Source organism: Lipotes vexillifer, unplaced genomic scaffold (assembly GCF_000442215.2).
Source record: "Lipotes vexillifer unplaced genomic scaffold, Lipotes_vexillifer_v1.1 scaffold528, whole genome shotgun sequence".
In the NCBI taxonomy this organism is placed as follows: Eukaryota; Metazoa; Chordata; class Mammalia; order Artiodactyla; family Lipotidae; genus Lipotes; species Lipotes vexillifer.
In genome coordinates, this window is record NW_006794582.1 from 1,612,491 (window position 1) to 1,632,429 (window position 19,939).

The 19,939-nt window shown below is 42.2% G+C and overlaps 2 protein-coding genes across 4 annotated transcripts in view; one reads left to right on the forward strand and one right to left on the reverse strand.

Moving 5' to 3' along the window:
• The window catches only part of KCTD20 (potassium channel tetramerization domain containing 20), a 26,849-nt gene extending 22,504 nt beyond the window's left edge, over positions 1–4,345 (forward strand). Inside the window, exons 3-5 of one of the 2 annotated variants that reach the window (XM_007467269.1) lie at positions 282–479; positions 1,873–1,983; positions 3,318–4,345. In XM_007467269.1, coding sequence (XP_007467331.1) covers positions 282–479; positions 1,873–1,983; positions 3,318–3,610 — 602 coding nt within the window. In that variant the 3' untranslated portion in view covers positions 3,611–4,345. The remainder of the gene's footprint in view (positions 1–281; positions 480–1,872; positions 1,984–3,317) is intronic. The other variant, XM_007467268.1, reaches the window with a different exon arrangement.
• Positions 4,346–10,270: 5,925 nt separating this feature from the next.
• The window catches only part of STK38 (serine/threonine kinase 38), a 44,514-nt gene continuing 34,845 nt past the window's right edge, over positions 10,271–19,939 (reverse strand). Inside the window, exons 10-14 of one of the 2 annotated variants that reach the window (XM_007467270.1) lie at positions 15,412–15,529; positions 14,259–14,382; positions 13,994–14,089; positions 12,924–13,018; positions 10,271–12,289 (exon numbers count right to left, since the gene is read on the reverse strand). In XM_007467270.1, coding sequence (XP_007467332.1) covers positions 12,159–12,289; positions 12,924–13,018; positions 13,994–14,089; positions 14,259–14,382; positions 15,412–15,529 — 564 coding nt within the window. In that variant the 3' untranslated portion in view covers positions 10,271–12,158. The remainder of the gene's footprint in view (positions 12,290–12,923; positions 13,019–13,993; positions 14,090–14,258; positions 14,383–15,411; positions 15,530–19,939) is intronic. The other variant, XM_007467271.1, reaches the window with a different exon arrangement.

A 19,939-nucleotide genomic window follows, 5' to 3' on the forward strand; every position in this document is an offset into this window, starting at 1 on the left:
ATGATGGTTCTCTCTTGTAGAATTAATGTTTATGTTCTGATATTGCATGTCAAGAAAACTACAGTTGATCAGAATGCTCAGGGTTTATTAAACAGGAGGAGATTGGTAGAATGTGAAAAGTATCTAACATTATGGCCTTGGAGTAGGAGACATACCCTGCCTTTAAATGGGCCACTTCTCTGGACCTTATCAATGATAACAGCTGTTACCTCATAGTCTTTTCACTCCAGTAATACCTACATTTGAGCAGAGAGGATGTTCACTTGCCTTTTGTCTCCCAGGTGCTTTACTGCATGAACTGTCTAATGACGGCGCTCACAAGCAGTTTGATCACTACCTCGAAGAGCTGATCCTGCCCATCATGGTGGGCTGTGCCAAGAAAGGGGAGCGAGAATGCCACATCGTCGTGCTGACGGATGAGGATTCTGTGGACTGGGACGAAGACCACCCCCCACCCATGGGGGAGGAGTATTCCCAAAGTAGGAGCCCCTTGCATGATGTACCTGTTTCCAGCAAGAAATGTGCTGCCCAGAGTGGCAGCTAAATCCTAGAACCAGTGTGACTGTCGCTGTTGAGCTGGTGATGAGCACACTCACCTGGATGAGGGTCTCTCCTGCTGGGGAGCACAGGGAACATCGTTATACTTCCCATGCCTACCGCTGGTGTCTGGTACTGTGTCAGTACTGCAGCAGCACATTAAGTGGTGGTGTCATTCTTCTCTCCATTTGTTTCACTTTAAATCCTTTGGAATTGGTAGTAATTCAAAATTCAGAAAATACAAAAGGATATACATTGAAAAGTCTTATTCGCACCCCGCCTCATCTACCCAGTTTCCCTCCTCAGTTTCTTTTATATTCTTTCAGATTTATTCAGTGCACATACATAAGCAATTGCATGTTCTTTTCCCAAATGGTACCATATTGTAGAGACTGTTCTATATCATGTCTTACGTTAAAAGCTTCCACAATCTTTTTTATGGCTGAATAGTATTCCATTGCATGATTGTGCTATAATTGATTTAACCAGCCCTTTTGATGACCATTTAAGCTATAAATTATAAATGCTGCTGCAGTGACTATCTTTTTAAACAAAGTCTTTCACACATGTATATCTCTACAGAATAATATTCCTAGAAATGAAATTTCTGTGTCAAAAGCTTTGTGCTTTTATTATTTTGATAAAATTTGCCAAATTCTCTTTCATAAAGGTTGAGCCAGTTTATACTCACAAGACAATATATGATGGGTTTGTTTCCCATATGCTCACCAAGACAGAGTTTCACTGAACTTTTATCCTTGCCACTCTGATAGGTGAAAAACAGCATCTCACTTGAGTTTTAATTTGCATTTCTCACTTCATGAATGAGATTGAACATCTTTTTAGGAGCCATTTTCATTTCCTTTTCTGTTAACTGTAATCATGCCTTTTGCCCATTACAAAATTGGATTGTTAGTCTTTTCCTTAATGATTTGTAAAATCTCTATTTGTGACCACTGTCTTTATAGACAAAGAAATTAGCCCTTTGTAATATGAGTTGCAAATATTTTTCCAGTTGGTTGTCTTCTTAGTTTTGTTTGGTGTTTTTGGATAAGCAGAGATTTTTTTTTTATGTAATCAAGTGTATCAGTTTTTCTTTTATGACTTCTAGGTTTTATGTCATATCCAGAAAGGTCTTTCCTACCCTGAGACTATAAAAATTTCTTGTATGGTTTCTCTCTTAAGGTTGATTTATTATTTAACATTTAATCTGTGATCCATATGGATTTTTTGGCATCAGGGCTCAGGTCATTAGTCTGAATATGTTAGCTCATCTCCTTCCTCTTACAGAGGTATTCACTCCGTGACTAACCCCAGATTTTTTTTTTCCCCCAGTTCTTTATAGCTCTAAGCTCTATAGATTTTTCAAATATATTGAGAATCGGGATGTCGCTAAAACAGTGTTAAAGGAACGGGGCCTGAAAAACATTCGCATTGGAATTGAAGGTAAGAACATCCCAGTCAATATTCAGCTTGCATGTCTCATGGAGTAGGATGGATCTATGGCCACAGTCCTTAAAACCTGGCTTCCAAGGGCCTAGAGAATAGACACACATGGAAACTACGTTCCTACCCAAGTTTGAAGATTCCTATTTTTGTTTTAGTTTGCCCTTACATTTCCTTGTCATTTTATTTCCAGTTGAAAATGCTTTAAAGCAGCTGTAGGAATAAGTTCCAGTTTACTGCCTCAGGATAAAGAGCAGTGAGGACTAGGCACTGGGGGGGTAAATGTAGCAGAGCTCGTGGGCTCACCAAGTGGGAGGGCCAGCCGTTTATCCAACAATCTTGGTGAGGATCTTTTTGGGATCTGGAAGGGTCCTTCTGAAAACTATAACTTGGAGACTCATTTTATTCCACTACATACCTTTGGGGAGTGTTTGGATATATTGACAAAACTGCTTTAAATGATTTGAGCAATGGCTCCCAACCTGTGGTCTCTGTGGAAGGGTATTGGAGACTGATTCCCGGAGAGTGCTGAAGCCATTCTGGTCTCCCCTCCATGGGTCTTTGACTCTTGTGTTTCACTACTCTGGCTGTCTCAATATTGCTCACAGAACCCGTCGTCGTGTCCAACTTAGGTTGGAACTTAACGTTGGAAGAGATTTTTGAGATCATCTATTAAACCTCTTTCTACTGTGTCCTCCTTTGTCTCTTTGGAAACCACAGGGACAGAGTGACAAGGGATCACTCCATTTCCCACAGCAGCCCATCAAACTGTCCTACCACGAGAATATTCTTCCACATATATAATAGATAACCTCCTCCCTCTTCTGTCGTCCTTCTAGTTCTAGCCTGTGAAGACATATACTCTGCATAAGATTTCTCCCATGTCCCCTGTGACAGACTTTCATATATTTTAGGCAGCATCGCAGTTTTCTCTTTAGGCTTAAACATTTTGCATTTTCTTAACTACTTCTCATACAGGTTGCCCTCTAAGCAGTAGAATTAGAGGACTAGAGTAACCATGCCCCAGTAGGATTTTTGTTCTATAGTATTGAAGCCAGTAAAATAAAGACTTCTGAAATTAGTAGGAGGCTTCTCCCCCTTCCATTAGAAGGGATACAGTTTTTGTTACTTCCCTTCTAAGGACAAGACCTACTAACCTGAGCAGGAGAGAAGCAAGCATGTAGGTGGCTGGGCCTCAGAGAACGTGGTCACTTCCCTGTAGTTTTCACATAGTCTTGGAATTTGGGAGGAAATTCATGTCGTTAGGAAGAAGGAAGTATGGAAACCAGAGGGAGCAATTTGCTGGGGTCATGATGGCTTTTTTCCCATTTCAGGTTATCCTACCTGTAAAGAAAAAATTAAGAGGAGACCTGGTGGCCGGTCTGAAGTGATCTATAATTACGTGCAGCGCCCCTTTATCCAGATGTCATGGGAAAAAGAAGAAGGAAAGAGTCGCCATGTGGATTTCCAGTGTGTTCGGAGCAAATCCCTCACTAATCTGGTAGCTGCTGGAGAAGATGTCTTGGAGGACCAAGAGATATTAATGCACCACCCACCCCAAGTGGATGAACTTGACCGGCTAAACGCCCCACTTTCTCAGATGGCTTCTAACAACTTTCAGGATTAGGGGCAGCTGTGGGCCCCTCTGCCGGCCTTTTCTCTGACTGGGATGCCCATAGCCAATCCTCCCCATGGTTTGTCTCACACTAAGTAGGAGACATGCTTCTCCCCGCTCCTTTCCTTTTCTGCCATAATTAATGTGTGTCCTTTTCAGTAAGTCTGTGCCTCCGGCAGGAGATAAAAAAGCACTCACTGGTAATTAAGCTGCCAGCTTTGCAGCAGCCCTGGTAACTTGAAAATTTTGGATCTGGTGCTGTTCACCGAGTCTTTGCATAACTGCAAAAGTAGGAAAGGAGGTCAAGACTCCTATTGCCTCATACTCAGCAAAGCAGTTCTCATCCTTTACACTCTGTTCTTGGCTTTTGTTTGTTTTATTTGGTTTTATACTAGGCAAATTACTTAGCAGCAAAGGGACCAAACTTAGAAGGAGACAATCTCTATCTTCTACAAGCAGGCACTAATTGGATGCCCATTAGAGGTTAGTGGAGATACCATACTTGTGGCCTCTGTGCCCAGGTTGCATCTGGGAAGAAACAGGCTCTCATTCAAAATGTCCAAAGGAAATTCTTAGGAGCTTCAGTTCAGTTTTTTTTTTTTTTTTCGTTATTGCAATGAACAATCCAAAACCTCACAGATTCTTTAACAGGAAGGATAATGTATAACAATGTTTATGAAACCCTTTTAGCTTCAAGGTTTTTGACCCTAAACAAATTGATTATTCATTTGGAGTGAAATTCACACTTTGATTATCCTGGCTTGGAATCTGGTGTGAAGCCATAGGTCTTCACCCTAGGCCAGCATGCTGTGGGTGTGGCTAGGAGACCTTAGATATGGCTTAAAAGGCTTTCAAGATGAAGGCAATGATTTCTCAGAAGTGCTCAGTTTCTCAGTAGAAAGACTAATAGCTCAGTGGGTAGGACTGGGGGTGAATCTGGGTGGGAAAACGTCACCTGCCTAGACTTTGTCTCAGTGCAGGGTTTTTTGTTGTATATTCTTTTCATACTATGGAATATTTTTAGGTATCAGGACATTTTAATTTTTGAAATAGCCTATCAGCTGCTCATACTGGGTAAAAAACCATACTAATGTCATCTCCAAAGGAAGAATGAGTTGAAGGGAAATTAGGCCTAGTCATTTTGATTGATCTGTCAGCTCTGGGTTAATAGTACATGGTGTGTGACGACCCAGATCACTCCTCTGGGTACTGTAACCACCTCCCCTGATGTCTCCATGGCTATTAACAGTAGAGCTAAATTTAGATTCTAGAGTCAGATGTGTCTTGAGATCTTTCCCATTTTATGGTAGAGGCTGGCCTTCCAATCACCTATCCTGAGCATGTACAAAGAGACACATAGTTTCCTTCAAGTTCTCTAAGAACAGGACTGGTTTTCTTAAATTCCATTTCCACAAGATACTATAGGGCAAGCTACTTGATGCCATTTTATGACCTCCCTAGTCAGAATTCTCCAAAGGTAAAGTCAGATTGGGTGTTGACAGCTACTCTTTCCAGGCTTGAAGAACAAGAGTGTTCTTAAGGCGTGTATCCTCTGTGCATGTGACCAGGGCCAGTGTCACAGGGGACATCAATGCTGTGTTCCTTATTCAGAAAAATTAGTAGTAAGGGGTTAAACCGAGCCATCCCCCAGCTACAGAGTTATTCTGATTATCATTGGCATCCATTTGTAAGGCTGATGGCCAGAGTTAATGTTTAGGGTTAATGTTATTTTGTAGCCAGGGGTAGTTTTATTCCCGTGAAAAGAATTGGCTGTTTGCGGTCAGGTTTGGCTTTGACCTTACTGGTACTACATTCATACCCATGACCAGCCAGGATAATTGTTTAATGGTGCTTCCTTTACACTTTGTGGTTGACTTCCTTGCTATCACAAAGGAAATTTAACTTTTGTGTAGACTATAATAAGTATGTATAATTTCTGTTTTATAGCTTAATATAACATTTAAGGGTAGACATGTCTCAGCTAACACTCTAAAACTTATTAGTCATTGCTTAGGTAAAAAGCTAGGTATGAAAGTGTGGCATGTACTTAACACTTTGTTCTATGTAAATGATTAATTTCCTCCGGCTTTCAAAAACCAGGTCTTTTTTTCCCCCAAAATTGGGTTAACGTGCTTTCAGCCCCAACCCTTAGGGTTCAAGTGAGCTGAAGATCTGTGGAGGTAAATCTGCCGGTGTTGTCTGGTGGTGGTGACGGAGGGAAAAACTGGGCCCACAGGTTCCCTCTGGTGGAGGGGACATTTCTTCTGTACCCCACGCCCTTCCAGCCTGGAGCGCAGCATCACTGTAATTTGGTGGCTCCTTTCAGCCACAGCAGCTCTGTTCCCAGGGCCAGGACATCCCATGGCGACAGGACCTCGCAGTTCTTGCAGGAACAAGAGTTGGGTTGCAGTCATTCCCTTCAGAGTCAGTTACTGGCCAGCTGGGCAACAGGTATTTCTAATTGAAAAGGTGAAACTCAGGTTTGGTGGTTTTTTCCTAAGTGCCTAAATAAGTAAGCCAGGCTATTTATACAGAAACATTTTCATAAGAGAATGTTTTTACCCAGACTGTCTTATTCAGAGGTATCTGTCTCAGCAGGCCAAGGTAAACCTGAATTTGAGGTTTAGGATCTGAGTTTGTGTCTCCATCATATCATGTATTGTTGATTAGGAAACATTTGCCATTAAGGAATTGGGAGCAGGCAAGGAGACAGTGTTAAAATGTATCTGATGAGATTACTTAATGGTTTCTCCAAAGTGGAGAAAAGGTATTAAAAGAATGACAGTTAAAAGTAAGGAAGCTAGAAAGTAGCTGGATTTATTGCATGATATGCAGTAGCCAGTATTAATAACTAAATTCCGTGTGATACCTAATGTATACAGGTCTATGAAAGTACTGTGGCATAAGTCCAGAAAGGATGGATAGTGTTCCAGCAGGTCCTTCTGTTAAGTAAAAACAATCAGAGCACAGGCTTTAAATTGTCAGTGTGATGGGAGCCTTTATCGAGTAATAGTCAATAGAAAGTTAAGAATCAGTGATTTATTCAATGCCACTTCTTGCCATCATTTTGAAATTGTTAAACTGGGCATAGTTCAGAAAGCAAACCTGATACCTTTATGGGAGATGGAGCAACATCTGTGCTCTGGGTGGGATCACTTCTGCAGGAGAACATTACATTTTCTCTTAAAGGCAAAATGCTTGTAGGTTTTGCCTCTTTACTTTGTGTTTAAAGTTGCACTTGTTCACCTACCAGTGTTTACGAAATCCTATGTTTGGGATGCTTTTTCTATAATAAAATGTTATCATTTGTGTCCATGTTGTTGTTTTTTAGCAGAAAATAATATTGGAACTCAGATGTTAAAGGGGACGGAGAGTAGCAGCACGTGGACTGCCCAGGAGAGGCTCTTTCCTACAGCAGCCGGCGGGGGCGCGGCTGGCCTGGAGCCTGTATGTGCTTTTCCCACCCTGCTATTTCTTATAATTCACAGGTTCCAGAGCCATAATGGTCTGCTCTCTTGAGTTTCTGGTTAACTTGCATTCAAGACCCCTTGAACCCTCAAATCTAACCAAGTAGTACCCCACAAAACCAAATGTAAATTTGAAAGGTAAGATGACTCACAAACTTCTGTGTTCTACTTTTGGTTTCAAGCAAGTGAAGAAGCATGGCAGGCATGAAAGGCAGCTTAGAAGGTAGGGCAGGGTCCAGGCAGGTCCCTGGGAAACACTGCTGTGGGGCACCGTGCTCATCCTCTGCTGATTCGGCCCTCTTCTAGTCAGGTGCCTCCTGAGCTCCCCTCAGCACACTTGGCCTGAGAGCTTACTGGTGACACTGACAACTTGAAGGGGTGCTGAAGTAAGCCAGGGCCTCCCTGGCAGGCCTGCCTTTGTCAGCACAGAGGTTAAGAACATGCTCTGAAGGCATGGCCCACTGAGTATGTTCAGTGCCAAGCACTGCTTGGTCACAGGGACATACTGACTAGGACACAGTTCCTCCCTTCAGAGGGCTCTTATAATTGCACAAAGACAGATCCATAAATAGTCCAGGTCACTCAGGAAGCGCATAAGGATGGAGTAGCCAGTTTTTACTATGAAAATTAGAGGAGAGCTCACAAGAGGGTTCTATACATGACACATGAACCAAACCGTGAAAGACAAATACTAGTTGTTTTGGATTCATGAATCCAAAAGGAAGTATTCCAGGCCAACGCAACTGTATAAGCAAAGATGTGAAGGTGAACTAGTTGCTTACTGTCATCAGGGAAGAGGATGGTGGGGGCAGGGGGAGGATAGTAATGCATAGGTAGGCCAGAGTAAGGAAGGGCCCTTGTACCTCAGACAAAGGTGTTTGGTCTCATTATATAAGCCCTCAGGAGCCTGAAGGATTTTATGCAGGAGAATAACATGATCAGACTTGAAATTTAAGTTTCTTTGGCAGCAGAGAGGACGACAGACTTGAAAGGGGAAGGACCAGGGACAAAGGTCAGCTAAGAGACCACAACAATGGACTCAGCAAGGAATGATGAAGACACTCGTAGGATGGACAATCATGCCCCAGAATTATATACGTTTACTGATGGGAATCATGTAAGAAATTTCTGGCTTGGACAGCAGGTAGAATGAGCTAGAAAAAAGGGTGTGGAGGCAAGAGGAGCTCCATAAGGACAGTTGGCACCTGTAAGAGGCCTTCCAGGTGGCAATTTCTAATAGGCACTCAGCTACATGGGATCTAGAGTTCTGGGGAGGGATCCAGGCAGGATGGTCATTTTGAAGATCTCACCACAAAAACGGCAGCTGAAGCCACAGTATGGGGGAGATCACACGAGTGAAAAAAAGGCAAAGGCATTGCTCTGAGGAGCACCAGCATTTGGGCAGTGGCAGAGGAACTACAAAGAAGGAAGTCAGAGAGGTGGGAGCAGAGTTTTTTGTTTTAACTCAACAGGGTGAGTGCAGCAGGGTGGTCAGGTAGATGAGGGCTGAAGAGAAGCCAGTGGATGTGGCAGTTAGGACGCCAGTGAACAGAGGAGTGATTATTAGTACTAGCACGTTTTGCACATGGGATAATACTAATGTGTTTCACACAAGGGGAAGAAACCGGACTGAAGTGAGAGGGAAATGAAGTAACGAAAGTGACTGGAGAGTGTTTTTCAGAAAGCAATACTTACTCATAGCTCCACGCCCCTGTCACAGCACGGGACCATACCTACCAGCCTCCCAAATCCTGCACTGCTCACCTTCCCCTCTGCCAAATCACTGCTACTTACTAACACCTCTGGGAAGCTTCCCAACAACTCAGGGTTGGCTTAATAGTACAGTTACAGCAACACTAACATACTAATAACTTTATAGTTGATGCTGCAATTCTGTTAAGCCAACTTTGTGGCTGGGAATTCTCTCCTCAAACTGATCTGTGGTTCAGAACCACAGTGGGCTTCCCTATTGCATCCCCAGTGTACCTGGGATTGAGCTCTGTATTTTATGAATGCTTAAGTATTATGTGGGCAAGATGTTTTTCTCTGAAAATATGCCTAAAGAGCAGCATGGAGGCTTGTTTTTAAGTCAGTGTTGGTTTTGACAGATCATTCCAGGGAAATGGTTGCTAACTAGGAAAGGAAAATACCATTCACTGAATCCTTTTGCATTCAATTCAAAACACCGTTTGGGTTACATACAGAGGCCCAGGAGAGAGTAACAGGAGAAGGTGATCCAGGAAATATGCTTTCCAAGGAAATGATTCAGAGAAATAGTAGTAGCAATCAATGGCAGAGGATTCCTACACTATACAGATGAGTGTTAAAATTAGCAATCTGCTATTTCACAGCCTGACCATTAATCCCAAAGGATTCCCCTCTTATTTTTGAAATTCTTAAATAGGTACTGAAGAAAATTCTGATGTACTCCTGAATCAAGGAGTCTGACATCAGCATTCAGTTTCATTTTAGTATGCAGTACAGTTCAAGTTCTATTATCTTCTAACTTCTCCTAAGAGACAGGACACAGAATTATCTGTGAATAGGACCAACACTGAGCCAGTGGTTCCCGACATGTTTCTTGAAACTCATGAGCCTTGGAACGACAATACATTGTTAGGCTGCATTTAACTAACCTCTGCCTGCAGTTCCCACCCTGGTTGGTCTTTGCCCCTTCCTCTTTGCCTAAGGGTCCTTTTCCTGACCCAGAGAAGGAGCTAAGAAGTGGGACCCATAAGACTCCTTAAATCTACATCCAGAGACAGAGCCCTGCTCTGGTGGACACAGGGAGCTGAGAAGTCCATCCTGGGAGCTTTTGAGATTCTTGGTCAACCCCAGGCTGAAAAAAAATGGGGCTGAGCTACAAACAAACAGTTGTATAAAGGGTCCACCAGTTTACAGAACTTTCGTCGGCAGGTCTCCCCTTGGCCTAACTGCACTTACTGCAAGAGTGCCCACTGCCCAGTAACACTGAGCCAGGTGAAAAGAGCATAGACGTGAGGCCAACAGAAGACAGTCTCTTTACATGAACTCCAGTTCAGAAGACTTGTTCTCAGGGAACAAAAAAGCAGGTCCCATCTTCCCTGAGATGGTAAAGCATTTTGCCTAAAGGTGGTCTTCAGCGTTTAACAGTTTGCAGACAAAAGGGTCAGAGGAAGCCATCAACACTCTGGCTCTTTGAATTACGAGCCACAGACTTATACTATTGTTTTCACACAGTTTATTCAGACATTTAAAAGTTAAAATGTGGGCATTCCCCCCAAAAAACAAATTATCCCCTGCCACTCCCCAACCACAGACTACCTACCACCCTCCCATTACCTCTCATTGTCCATGCTTACCACACACTCTTGCAAAACACATAGGGGTCAAGACCCCAACTATTTGGTAATCCAAAGAAGCTACAAAGTTACACAAAAGAATCTCACTTCCTTTCCACTAGCAAACCATGAATGAAAGAATAAGGGGAAACACATTACCTTCATCCAGAGTTAATATTTCCCTAATATTCTTTTTTCTTCCTCTAAGACATTAAAACCCAAAGCAGTTTCACTTACTTCTGTAACTCTGATAGTCCATTTCTCTTTTCTGAATGGCTAAGCTAGGACACACTTTCCTTTCATAGCTGATGTTAACAACCTCAAGACTGGCAGAAAGCAGTCTCCCAGCTGTGGCTTGGCTATGACACTGCAACAGGCAAAGTTACCACATAGGTGCAAATGATGCTTTAAGAGTTATCAAAATTTTTAAAAGTAATAATGCATTAATATGGAGCCTCCACATTTTTCTGATGCAGCAAAAGTCCTCTAAAGGCGGTGGCAGCTGTGAAAGAAAAGGCACTTTGTGCTAAAATTCAGAGGGTCTCTCTTGAGAACACCACAGCAGAGAGGCCTGGTCAGCCCAGGCCTACACATGACCCTTTAGGGTGAAGAGGACCATCCCCCAGGAAGGCATCTGCAAAGGAAAAATTTGTAATCATGATTCCAAGGCAAAATGGTTACTTAAAGTTTGGAGAGGAGAAATACTAAGAGGATACAAATACAGTTGCACCAAAGATTGAGGCGTGAACTTCGCACGGATTTGCAGGCTGGCTCTGCGCTTTGTATTGGGCTCGTTCCTTCACCACTTGCAGGGAGGTCTGGACACGGAGCAGGAGCAGCACCTTAGCCAAGAGGGTTTGAGGCCTCATGCTTCTGCCTGGGCTCTCCTTGCTGTGTTCCCAGGAATAAACCGAGGTCCTTTTGGCAGCACTTGTGGGTATTGCTAGTCCACGGCAACACCCAAAGGGATTTTCTAGTACAGCCGTGAAGAGAAAGTGAGGATTTTCCACGTGATCCGGGACTCCTTGGCAATGCCCAGTGGCTTTTTGGGCCTTCTAAGAGCAACAAAGGATCAAGCTGGTATCTTCCCATCGACACTCAGAAAAGCAGCGTGAGTATTTCAGATGGGTAGAAGGAAATCAAAATGGACTGAGGGTCTTTATCCTAGTACCATAAATAAAGTGCACCATGAATGGAGGCTATAAAAAGCTACTTGCCCGAGGCTGAGGTCTGGGGAGAAACTACCACCATCACCCACTCAGAATGGTGGATCATTTCCTTCAGCCAGAATGCTGGCTACTGAAGCTTTCTTTATTGCTTTATTTCCTTAGTACTATGGAACTTTTAGCTGTAAAGAAAAAAAATACTTGGTGGGCTTGGTAGCAAGCATATGTCACAAAATCACAGGAATTGGCTGATACTCAGTAAGTATATGTTACAATCTCAATGTTGGATGATGGCTGTTTTTCCCCCTTCATTCTGATGAACTTAGGAAAATTCAAGTTTTTTTAAAACATCAAATTGGCTCATGATGCTTCTAAAGAAGCAGGACAGCCGTTAATGGCTGATGTAGTAAAAATGGTTGTCTTTGTTCTGCAGGTCATCAGATGCATTATGGAAGAGAATCCACTTACTATCACATTTCAGGAGTTTACCATGACACGTTGGTAGGTTCCATAAACTTCTTGGAAGCTCTTTCAAAACAGTTATGTGAGAAGAAAACCATGATGTTGTACAAAGAGCTGCTCGATTTAGGATCCCATTTCAAGGAAACTATTTTGCTGCTTTCATGTAGGAAGGTATTGCCCCCCGTGCAGTCAGACCCTCAAAGCGCTTGTATGTGTAATTGATGAAGACCCAGTCTTTGTTCTTGTAGTCAGTGTCAGGGTGATTACTTGTTGCCACTGGGAAAGAAACAGATGTGAGAGTTGATTCACTGCCTTACCCTGATGGACTACTCAGTACTGACACTCAGTACATGACATTCTGAAGAACATACCACAGCTTCTACCTGGGAAAAGTTATTTTTCACTCTGCGAATTTTCTACATTTGCCTGCCTATGTTCTCTGAACCTCATGTTTTTCACAATATTTTTAAAGTTTTATTTTCTCATTTCTGTCATTTCAGATTACCTAACCCTTAATTTAATAAATAACAGGAGAACAAATCTGTGTGGTTCATCCATCCAGCTGAGCAGGCTAAATATGGGTGTTTGTATTCACTACGTTCCATTCACAGCAGAATCTGGAAAAGATGGAATGGAATGGAATGCCATTCCATGGAATGGAATGGAATGCCATTCCATGGAATGGAATGGAATGCCATTCCATTCACAGCAGAATCTGGAAAAGACAGAGGCCTTTCAGCATTCTGTTCCATTCAACAAGGTCTCTGCATTAACACTGGAAAAATACTTACAAAGAGCCTGAAGACCTGAAGTTCCTCTCCATGTTCTCTACCCTGATTTGTAAACATCACCCCAAAATTTGGGGGAAATAATGCACTTATAAGGCAGCCTGAGGCAGTGGTAGTATTACCTGTTGGCTTAAGAATATCAGATTCTGGAAACTCATCGAAGTTTGAGGTATCATCAATGCTTTTGATTTCAATGGATATTGCAGCAGGCCTCTCTCTGCCAAGAACAGACATGCCAAAAATTACTACGGTTAGTAAACATGTAGATCACAAGTAATCAAGTCTTTCTCCAAAAAAGACCCCTGGTCTGACAAGGGAAGACTGTCCACTGGCAGGCAGCATTAATTTCCTTTGAAAAGCTTATGACCACTGACCAACCACACCAGCTGACTACAACCAAACAAAAGTATGATGATAAAAATGTAACAATTATTCATAGCTAGGAAGAAAGACAAGAAAAATAAGGAGAAATTAAAATCCAAAGTTAGCACACTCTCGCTGACAACCTGCCCTGTCTGCTGAAAAGGGAAACTGAACCTCTAAATGCCCCCTCGTGCAGGGCTCTGCCCCTCTTCTACGAGAAGTGCCAACAAAGTAGAGTGGCTAAAAGGCAAAGGTAGAAATCACAAGCATGTGAATTAGAACACTGCTATGAAATGGATGACAACTTCATCTTCTGCTCAACCAATGAATGCTGAGGAGGGAGGTCTGTGCAGCGCTGGCAGCTCTCTGCGAGCCCCGTCCGCAACAGTTTCACGTTTCCCCTCCACTCCCCCTCTGCGCCCTTCCCCACTCCATCCTTCTTCCACTCCTCTCTTCCTTCTCTGTCTCCCAGTGATAGCCTCCACCCTAGGGGCAGGGACAGTCCTGCTGGTGGCTCCTAACACTAGAGAAGTTGGTGTGTTCTTGGTAAAAGCAAGTGCAACACAATGCTTAGGTGGTCCTTTCACCGTGGAATCCAAAGTTCACTTCACTTTGGAAACGACTGCTGGCTTCAACGTGTCCCGTGGCACATGGGTGACAGGAAACCCCAACTCCCAATCCTCGCCATGAATGAAAATCAGGAAAAGACCCTGAATTTCTAAGAAGCTCTCTTCCCATACTTGGCTTGCCAGTAGTGGTGCTTCTAAATTAGTATTAAGCAAACTACAGACTTTCTGAAATTATCCTGAAACCTTGTATACGGATATACCTGATATGTTCCCAGTCAACACCTTCAAAAAAAGAGTTACTTTTGATTTCCTCAACTCCAGGGGCTCCAATTCTATGTTCCCATTCACAGCAGAATCTGGAAAAGACAGAGGCCTTTCAGCATACCTCAAGTAGTCTCATCAGAAAAAGAAAAGGAGAAATGGGAGGAAGGGGGGACCGACCCAGGAAATGATGAAAATTTTAAAAAACAGATTCACTCATGTCAAAAAGCCTGGCTGGGGGACAGGGGAAATGTTCTCTGATACCTCAAAATTAGATCCTTGGCTTTCTCAGAAATAGGAACTTCTGGAGGAAAAGTCAAAGTTTCTTTCCAGTTCATCACCTTCTTATATGTCTCTTGAGGGGTCTCAGAACAGAAAGGTGGGTAGCCTGTAATAAAAAGGGAAGTTCGGAGCTTTTACATCCCAGAACTTTGAATCTGAGATTATTCCCCTTAATCTGATTCTAATATATCTTTAATGATCCTTTATGTCCTTCCCTACATGATATGGACAGGATTTCCACTCACCCCAGGAAACATCTAAACCAATTGTTCATTTCCCCCCAAACTCCTAAACCCAAAGTGAAGTCGCGCTTCTGGTACCACTAGGGAGCCAGCTACTAGCTGGAGCTGGAAAAAGGAAGGAGGACAGAAGCAGAGTTGCAGAGGCGGGGCTCACTGTTCCCAAAGAGGAAAACGAAGGATGAAACAACATCATTAAGAAACGACTCCATTCTAGGAATATCCTTATTTGGGAAAAGTGACCACCATGCCTCTCTTTGAGAACTACAGGTGAGAAAGACAGTCACCGTAATACTCCACCTGCCCTCTACACAGGCCACATCCGCCTCCACAGGCATGCGTCCAGTTTCCCAAAGACAACACAGCCAGACGATGCCACACCAGTCATTCACACAGATTCACTCAGGGCCACCACGGACAGATGGGCTCTCCTAGTGCTCAGGCATATGGCCAGCCCCACAGATGTGTCCCCTAAATACACAGATATACCAAGCAACAGGGAGAGAGGTCCGAGGGGTCCATGCTCTGAAGGCTTTGAGAGAAGGGGGGACAGCAACTAAGAAGTAGAGTGCTCAAGACACGGCCCAGTGAAGGCTCTCTGTATACAATGGGTGTTTAATAAATGCCAGTGAATGAAAGAGTTGCTAGATAGAGAGGATGGAAAAGTCGAAGAAGACCATGATAAATGATCAACAAAGCCACCAGAGGGTGCCAGGGAGCCATAATATAGTGGGATACATTTGATGGCCCAGCGTTTTCTACCTAGGAAACTTCACTTTAAAAGACGAGGGGGGAAAAGTGCTCACTTAGATGACCCCCACCTGAAACAGTCTATTATCAACATAGGACTCTTTCCTGACTGCACAGAAAAAGTCCTCTGAAAGCACGCAACTTACCGATGAGCATTTCATACATGATCACCCCCAGTGACCACCAATCACAGAGCTTGTTGTACCCGGTCTGCATGAACACCTCAGGAGCAATGTAGTCAGGAGTGCCTACTGTGGAGAAGGCCTGAAACACGTACACACATCAGGAAGCCCAGCAGGAAGATGGGTGCCCAGAGTTCTGTTCTAGAGACCAAAGGCTACAAGTATCACCTAGAGCTACCCACAAACTAAATAAGCAGGATGGCCCAGCAGCTTAATGGCAAGTCTGGCTTGCCAGAGAACTTCCAAAATGAAAATAAAGCTTTGTCAGTGAGGTGAGAGACCATTCACTAGGTCAAAGGTAGCTGTCGTAGCAACTAGTACCATAACTGAGCACCCAGTAAGTGCCAGGCCCTGTACTCCTTTTATGCTTATGAGCCTATGACAAAACTCAGCAAAGAGGACCTTATTCACCCAACTTTGCAGATAAAACTCTGACGCCCAAAACGGCTTTGCCCAAGGCCTCAGAACTAGTTAACTGGCAGAGCCTGGTTTGGAAATTAAATATCTTGCTCAAAACCATCCCTCTTTCCACCTCTTTAATTTGGAAAATCATAAAGAGAAACTTTATTATCAAAAGCTAAAGTTATAACCTATTGGTCAAAGGTTTATAAATGTCTGCTTATCAAACTGAAACATTTATGTAACTAGTTCTTAGAAGAGTATTTTCTAAATTCAAGTAATCTACTCTCATATACCAGGACTGCAATACTAGGGGAATTACAGTCAAAAAGCCTTCCTGTGCTCAGCATTTGAGGGCTTACCACATGGAAGGCTCTAATCTAAGTGCTTTCCATATTATACAACTTCTAAAGTTAAAAGCTACAGCTGTGTGGACTTAAATACTTATTACGAAATACTGCAAACGTACAGAAAAAAAGCACAGACAATACAACATCCATGTATACATTACCCATATTAAAGAGAGGTTAATAATCTGTGATACTTGTCTCAGATCATTCCTTTTTAAAAGAAAGAAAACTACAGAAATGATTAAAGCCAGTATCCTTCTCTCCCCACTGAAGTCATAACTACCCTGAAATCATAACTACCCCTGTGCTATGCTTGTATGGATATTTGTATAAATGACATATAACTTCTTGTATATTTCAACTTTTAATAAAGGGTTTCATACTGTACTGCATTATTCTATAGTGCTAAAACTTGTTTTTACTCCATATTATGATTTTGAGATTTATTCATGTAGCTCTAATTCACCAATTTCACTGCTGTACACTATTCCATTATACAAATGTCACAATGTTTTTTATACATTCTTCTCTAAATAAACACTTACATTGCTTCCAATGTTTCACTATAACAAGTAACACCTGAATAAACATTCTTGTAACATGTCCTGGGCACTGGGTAGTATTGCTGGGTCTTGCATCATGAGCATCTTCAACTTAATCAGACATCATCCAGTTGTCCTCCAAGGTGGTTACATCTATTTAACATGCCCAGCGGGATGAGCTCCTAGTGCTCCACTTTCACCAACACTTGTCTTTGTCAGACTTAAATTTTTACCAATCTGATGAACATGAAATAGGATCTTGCTGTTTTAATTTGCATTTCCCTTATTTCTAGTAAGGTTGAGTGCATATTCATATGTTAATTAGCCTTTCAGTTCTTTTTTCTGTGAATTACTACTGTTCAGATCCTTTGACCATTAGTTTTTTTTTTTTCAGTTGCATCATCTTTTTTCTTACTGATTCCTTGGAATTCTTTCTTTAGCTTTTCTTTTTGGCCTCACGGCTTGTGGGATCTTAGTTCCCCGACCAGGGATCGAACCCTGGTCCTGGCAGTGAAAATGTGGAGTCCTAACCACTGGACCACCAGGGAATTCCCTCGTAGTAATTCTTTATGAATCCAAGGCATTAATCCTGATTCATCAGAACAATAATCCTTTATAGTTTTATATATTGCAAATATCTTCTCCCAGACTGAGGCTTATCATTTTTATTATGATTTTTTAAATTTGTTACATACCAAAAAATCACCAAATTATGAAGCATAATAAAATGAATACCCATGAGTCCAAATGAAGAACCAAAATATGTATCACTGATATTATTCAAGCTAACAGTGTACCCACCAGCCCATCCTCCTGCCTCTCCTCCTAACCCCCATGCTCAATTTTATGTTTATCATTCCTCTGCTTTTATTTTTTTTATTTTTATTTTTTGGCCACACCACACGGCATGCAGGATCATGGTTCCCCGACCAGGGAATTGAACCCATGCCCCCTGCAGTGGAAGTGTGGAATCCTAACCACTGGACAGACAGGGAATTCCATTCCTCTGCTTTTAAAAAGTAATTTTGGGGCTTCCCTGGTGGCGCAGTGGTTGAGAGTCCGCCTGCCGATGCAGGGGACATGGGTTCGTGCCCCGGTCCAGGAAGATCCCACATGCCGCGGAGTGGCTAGGCCCGTGAGCCATGGCCGCTGAGCCTGCGCATCCGGAGCCTGTGCTCCGCAACGGGAGAGGCCACAACAGTGAGAGGCCCGCGTACCACAACATAAAAAATTTTTTTAAAAAGTAATTTTGCCACATGTGTCTCTCAAACTGAGGTCTTAGTTTTGTTTTTGAGCTTTGTAAAAATATTCTACATGCAGTCTTCTTCTACCTGATTTTTCCTCTCAGTGTTTTGTTTCTAAAATTGATCCATGATGTCACATGTAGCTGTAGTTCAATCATTTTCACTGCTAAACAATATTCTATTCCAGAATGTAACCATTTTCCTGTCCATGGACACTGGGTTATTTCCAGTTTTTTGCTATTATGAAAATGCAATAAACATTCTTATACATGCTTCCTGGTTCAGAGGTACAAGAGTTTCTCTATGGCATCTGACTAGGGGTAGAACTGCTGGGTTGTAGGGTGTGCACGTGAACTATAAGATAATTCCAAAGTAGTTGGACCATGTGGCTTGTCTTTTCATTTGCTTCTGTCTTTCAATATATTGACGGGTTTTTTTCTTTAAAGTAGTAAAATATACCAAGTGTTCCTTTACAATTTGTACTTCTTGTACGTTATTTAAGAAGCCCTTCCTTTCTCTGAGGTCATAAATATATTGCCCAGTATTTTCTTCTAAAATTTTTAAAGTTTTATTTTCCATCTACAATTTATTTTTGTGTATACGATAAGGCAGGAACTCATTTTTTCCACATGGAAAATTGTACACTGTTTCTTTTAAATACACATATTAAATAACATAAATGCCAACTATGTTTTTTTTTAAAGCTTTGGAGTCTGAAACATGGATTGGGCCTTCCCCAAGAAGCAGAAATATTTTAATTCTAATTATAAAAGTTGAGAAACTACAGAAACCCTTCAATTTAGACTAAATATATTCCAGCAAAGCTGAATGTTAAGTAAATCTTATTTGTCCAAAGATTTCTACTATAAAACCAGAGACCTACTGCCACAAAAAAAGAATTTCTTCAAGATACTAAGGTGTAAAAAAAGAAATCTTGGAGTTATAGAATGTAGGCAACAGCAGGTTCAAAACTGTGATATAAGGTAATGTTCTCACCTGGGAGCTAAAGTCCCACCTTGGGAGCCCATTCTCACTTTAGCACATGGTAAGTATAAATGATCCAGGTACTGCCCCCTTCCCAAACCTTTGTCTATTTTCCATACTGGGGTGTCCTCCAACTTGAAGCTCTTAATACCTCAAATCTATACCCTTCTTTTTCCTTTTGTTGTCTGGGTGTTCACAGTGTCAGCTAGAGCTATGCTCTAAAAGAGTTTTGTTCATTGTTAACAGTCATTTCAAACATATGATGTGTTCCAACTTATGATTTCATTTAACATTTTAGGGGATATAAAGCAATTTAATTTCCTACTTAATGACTTCTGAAAATTCTACACTCAAAAAAAAATGAACTGACAAAGATTGGATGCCTAGATGTACCTCATCTTTATTACCTCTGTGGTTTAATACCTTAAAGTTAACTCATACCTATTGCCTAATCAGTTACTAGGGCCTAAGAGTTACCCAGGACCATGCTGGTACTACAAATATTAGAATAGGATTTAATCAGCCAAAGATGAAGCTAAAGCCTCTGCTTTTTTTCAGTGATTCTCAATGGACTGAAAAGTAGCAGGCAGCGGGCTTCCCTGGTGGCGCAGTGGTTGAGAGTCCGCCTGCCGACGCAAGGGACACGGGTTCGTGCCCCAATCCGGGAAGATCCCACATGCCACAGAGCGGCTGGGCCCGTGAGCCATGGCCGCTGAGCCTGCGCGTCCGGAGCCTGTGCTCCGCAACGGGAGAGCCCACAACAGTGAGAGACCCGCGTACCGCAAAAAAAAAAAAAAAAAAAAGTAGCAGGCAGGGTGAATAAGTATATACGTTAGGCTTAACCTAGAGCAATAAATTTATATTAAGCATTAACTAATATTAACCTTCAACTTGGTACTAGCTGACTGGGATCACTTACGACAGGTCAAAAGCACAGGGCTAACTGGCCTTTTTTTTTTTTTTTTTTTTTGGG